Here is a 5,489-nt window from a genome sequence, read left to right on the forward strand (position 1 = left end):
ACACGGTTTCGGTGGGTGAGCCGACGCTAGAGATCATGAAGGTGTTGGGGTCGCTTGTGCGACTACGCATCTCGGACGGCCGCGTGATCGTAGGCCGCTTTCACTGCTTTGACAAGCACCAGAACGTGATCCTCAAGGATGCGCGCGAGTTTGCACCCACGCGCGTAGGACTTGGCAAGAACAGCAAGGTTAAGGCGGGAGCCCGCGACCAGGAGGAGGAGTCGCGTTTTGCCGGCCTCCTGCTGCCCCCCGGCAGCCGCTCGCTCGGCATGACGCTCGTCCCGGGCAAGCACATCGTGTACATGAAAGTGCAGAGCTGAGAATGTAGACAGTCGATTAGTCAGTGACTTTACAGAGCTTTGGGTCGTTGTTAAAGTCGGTTGTCCTCCAAAAGTTGAGCTTCCTTCTCGTCGATGAAAGTGTCAACGTTGGTGATCATCTCTTCCACCAGTCGACAAACAGCAGCGACGTCTTCGTTGGAGTTGCCAGCGTGTGGTGATTTCTTTTGAGGACGCAGGATGAAATCGGCGAAGAGATGAGCGAGTCTTGCAGCGTCCATGCCGTTCTTGGACGAGTACACGTTGACGTCGTTCAGGTGGAAGAGCAGGCAAGCCAGCATGATACTGTAGGTTAAAAAACACACATAATAATTAGTGCTCCATCGTTATTGAATGTATTAGAAGCAGGACGTACAGATTCTTCTTGGGCAGAGCTTCGAGCAATGCGCGGAGATTCCGCCGTAGGTCGAAGGGTGTAGACTGCGCCTCACGCGCGAGTGCTACGAAGTCGTCGTACATGGTGAATGGGATCAGAGGCTGCTCGAGCTGGCTTAACCACAGTCGTACGACAGCACCAGCGGTAATGGTATCCAGCAGTTCTTCCAACTCGTCTTTCGTTGGTTTGCGGGTCACGGACTCACCCGCAAACTCGTTCAGAAACTTGAGGGCAGCCTGGACAAAAACATCCACGGAAAATATCGTCAGATGACAGCAAACCACAAAAGGAGAGGCGTCGACGACTTACCTTTAGCTTACTGGCATCAGGCTCAACTTCGTAGAACTTCTCGGTCTCGATCCCTGGCGTCGAGTCGAAGATGAAGTTGATGGCAAATATGATAGCTTTCGGTACAAGTTCTCCAGGTCCCAGGAGCACCAACGACTCTGTGTCCAGAGCACTTGGTCGCTGTCGTGCAACAGCTCGAGACTTCTTCGCTCTGGGATTTTCAACTGGGGAGTCGACGTCAGGTCGTGGGCTGTTGGCACTTCGCGTTAAGAGCGAGTCCAGCATATTCACCCATGCCACCGTGACCTGTGGTGAATCAGCTACTAGGCTATAGACCCGAGAAGACTTCGGAGTGCCGCTCTTTTCTTGTTTAGCAGGAGTGGAAGCGGTCGCCTTCTCATTGTTCGAGTTGGTGCTGACGTTGTTGTTACTGTTCGCGTTCTCTTCATCTGAGGACACGTAGTCGTCAGCATAGTGCGTTCCCCAGCTATTGCGGCATGTGATGTCGAAGCGACAACCTTTATACTTTGGGTGGCTAAGCTTCCCGATGCGCTGAATAAGCCGCAACGAAATTGATCCGATCTCACCAAGCGGGATGGGACCCCACGCAGACTGGACCACATCTGCGTAGTACCGAACCTCGTTCGATCTTGCGTACAGCACGAAGTAGCGTGAGTTCCATTTCTTAAGTCCCTTTATTCCACGACGCTGTTTCTGTCGTAGCCATCCTTCTAGCAATACTCCACTGCCAGGTCTACCAGCAAACGCTCCGGGTACTTTCCGCAGACCTGGACTCAGGACCTCATCGCTGATGCTAGCAGCAAGTCTGGGAGAGCCACTGTATTCGGAGCCGTTGACAGAGTGCTTCAGTCGGTCTGTGCGGCGGTTCACAATGATCGTGGGGGCAATCTCAGCGCCTCCCGTCTGCACCGCCGTGGGTCGCCCAGCAACCGTATTAGTGGCAGGTGGAGGTTCAGCCGTTGAGTGCTCCGAGCTAGAAGCTGTGCCTCGTTTAGCCTTCCCAGCCGCTGGACTAGCGGTGGTCGGCTCCGGAGCTTCAGCCTCATATCCCTTTCTCTTGCTACCAAACGGAGACATCGTTCTTGTCTTTGTCATAAGTTTCAGCATGTTCATCTTCTTCGCAGCGTGACGTGCAGCTGGAGGCTCGACATCATTTTCAGTATTTTCCGACTCGTTTCCCGCGGTACCCACTTCTCCCTCTCTGCGATCGCTCAATTGCTTAGATTGAGATCGCTCTTGCTTCCTAGAAATTGGTACAGATTTATTCTTTTTCCTTCCAGGTGGATCCACCACAGATCCTGCAATATACGCGTCCAGATCCAAATCCTCACGGCCGCTCGTCTTAACAATATCTTCCTTCACGGGCTTATTCTTGGCCGTCTTCTCCTCCTCCTCTTCATCCGAGTCACTGTACCATTTCCTCCCAGCAGGTTTTTTCATCGATGTTGCAGTGCGACTACTCTGGCTCCTGGCGAGCGACCCAATCGTCTTCTTCTCAGGTTTCTCCAGCTTTTTGGGCGGTTCATCGTGTCTTTTCTTGCTCTCCCCAGCCACTGCGTCCTTTTCGGTATCGATGTATTCCCTCTTCATACTCCCCGCTTTAGTTTCTTTACTGCGAGGAGTCACCACATCACCTTCAGATGCACTTGAAGATCGTAGGGAGCTGTCGTTTGAGCGACTGGGTGTCGGCTTGTTCGCTGCATTGCGCCGCACGTCCCCACCCAGAGGGGAGCCATCATCTGAGCTGTCGCTCAACATTTCACCTACACGCTCATCTCTGCCGCCTTTAGTAGAAGCAGCGCCGCCGCCGCGACGGAACCTCGAACTAAACGACGTCGCCATTTCAAGTCACACTTCAAAGTATTGTTGTTGCTCTGGAGCTCATGTTTATTAATAACGTTGCTTTATTAATAACGTTGCTCCTTCGTTGTCTTTTTATGATAAGAGGGGTGGGGCAACCTACCGCCGAATCTTACGAAAACACAAAAATACATCTATCTGAAAATGATCATCATTTCATGTAATTGAGTTTCATAATTGCTTATCCGTGAGTCCAAGAGAGACTACCTTACTTAGATCCATATAGGCAGTTTCAGTATGGCACAGCGAAGAACTTTTGCATTGACTGCTTCTCTAAGCCGGCATGCTTCCTCACCTCGCTCATATACGCGGATTTTGGTCTTAAAACAGACTTTCTAACTGTAGCAAACAGCGTTGTGCCAATTTTAATTGCAATAATTTCATTAAAAAATGTCCATCCCAATGATTTTTATTGCACCTCAATGTGAAAATTGGATTGGTGGCTGCAACGAGTTGGGTTGTGCAAGCCCCAGTCCACCTCGGTTCACTAAACGGTCACCGCAAAAGCAATGGTGGACGTCAGGTCTGAGTCATAACGCAGCGTACGGCTCCTGAATTCACTCTCGGTTAGCTCGCCCAGCTCTAAGCCATGGCGGTGCCTAGCCGGATCATCTACCAAGCCTGGTTCCAGCCTGATGTAGTCGACGGCGGATACCACCACTGTATCTGTGGCAAAGTTTACCAGCAAGATATCAAGTCGGGCTATTCCAACCTGATGCAGCACCTGAAGGCGGTACACAAGGGCTACGAAGGTCTCACTAATGCGAACGGAACACTCCAGCCGAATATAACTGCGTTCTTAGCGTGGACAAGAACGATTCGCTAAACAAGTGGGCCAACTGGATAGTCATGAAGTTTCTACCTATCAGTTTTTGTGAAGACCTTCACACTCGTGCATGTACTAAGCTGCCACGCGTATCGAGACGTACACTGAAGGTTCACATGTTTGCGGTCATGAAGACGGTGGAAGAGTATATCCGGAAGCATCTCCCATACTCCTTTGGCCTCGTTTTTGACGGCTGGACTACGGCTGGTGTCCACTACGTTGGGCTTTTCGCTGTCTTTACTGCAACGGACTCTTAACCTGAAGGCCGAGTGCTGCTCGCCCTGTCCCCCCTGGAAGATGAGAGTGATCTAAGTGCACAAAGTATGAGTGACTTCTTGGCTGACACGCTCTGTGAATTTTCGCGTCCCTGGGCTAGCGTGTTGCTCGTTGTCGGGGATAATTGCTCGGTGAACCAGTACCTCGGAGATAACGGTGGCATTCCTTTTGTCGGCTGTGCTAGTCATAGGTACAACCTAGCTGTTCAAATGTTTCTAGAGGATCACAAATACTTGATCAACAAGGCCAACAAACTCATGCTGAAGTTGTCAACAGTAAAAGGACGTGCGTGCTTGGCGTCAGTGACTGGTGTAAACCCAAAGATTAAGAACGAGACGCGTTGGAGCAGCGCAATGAAGATGCTGAAGCGATGTGATAAGCTGATCCCAGCTCTCCGGCAGCTGAGCACGAAAAACGCTGTAAAATGCGGTGTCGACAAGCTGATGCTATCAGCAGCTGAAGCCATGGAGGTGTCAGAACTGCTTAAGGATCTTCAAAAGCTGGACAGTGTGACGGTGGAGCTGCAGAGCGAGACACTTACTATGCTCGATGCGCGCGAGCTTTTCGAGCACACAATTGAGAGCTTCCCGTCGATGAAAAAGTACTTGAGTGCGAACGCTTCGATTGTCAATAACGCAGTATTTGAACGGGCTGTCGTCAAGCTTCAGTCGGGCCGGAAACTGACTGCTGCTGAGAAGGCAGCCTCTGTTCGACTTCTTTCTCCCATAACTAACGACCTAGCAACAAATGACAACAAGGAGAGCAGTAATGACGAAGACAACATCTCTTTTGCGAAGCAGGCCTTGAAGCGCCGCCGCCTGACAGGACCCAAGGAGATGTACATCGACACCAACTTCATTCCACCTACATCCAGCATTTGTGAGAGACTTTTCTCTCTGTCGAAGCTCTTTCTCACTGATCAGCGGCGAGCGATGAGGCCGGCGACACTGGAAATGCTAGTGTTTTTAAAGGCTAACCGGAGCTTGTGGTAGACATGGCGTTGTAGTCGATGGCAGGAGTAGTGAGGCTGTATGAGTGAGCAATACAATGTCGACATTGGGCAATTATAATTGTGGCGTCCAAGCAAATCTCAATCAATTACTCAATGCACATTGGCACAACGCTGGTAGCAATGACCTGTTTACTGAAGACGACATACATAAATACTACGTAGTATATAGGAGTCGTCCACGGGTCATATCAGAAAGGAAAGGTTTTACTGCGTATCGGATTTCGGAGCAGACGATTGTCGACAGCCGGCTTCAACATGGTTAACTCATTGTGACGTTAGCAGGATCCTATTTCTAGGCTATTAGTTCTACAGTACCGGTATTGTAGGCGACATTGAACATTGGGCCAGAAATTGTAACCCATACTATACAGACTGTAAAAAGTCTAATAATTGTCTGTTTAATATAAATAAAGGTGCTATATATAACTTAGTGTCTTGAGAGGGCGGTAGCACTCATCAATTAGCCAGAAGCATCCTTTAAGGTCAGCGCAA

The 5,489-nt window shown here is 50.3% G+C and overlaps 1 protein-coding gene across 1 annotated transcript; it reads right to left on the minus strand.

The window, feature by feature from the left end:
• Positions 1–370: 370 nt before the first annotated feature.
• On the minus strand, positions 371–2,865 carry PITG_04579 (uncharacterized protein; the record flags this gene model as incomplete). Its single annotated transcript, XM_002905293.1, has 5 exons — positions 371–623; positions 694–950; positions 1,024–2,166; positions 2,281–2,565; positions 2,650–2,865. 5 exons carry the CDS (start codon positions 2,863–2,865, stop codon positions 371–373), a joined length of 2,154 nt encoding a protein of 717 aa, XP_002905339.1.
• Positions 2,866–5,489: the final 2,624 nt, after the last annotated feature.

Source organism: Phytophthora infestans, genomic scaffold, assembly GCF_000142945.1.
Source record: "Phytophthora infestans T30-4 supercont1.6 genomic scaffold, whole genome shotgun sequence".
NCBI lineage: Eukaryota > Oomycota > Peronosporomycetes > Peronosporales > Peronosporaceae > Phytophthora > Phytophthora infestans.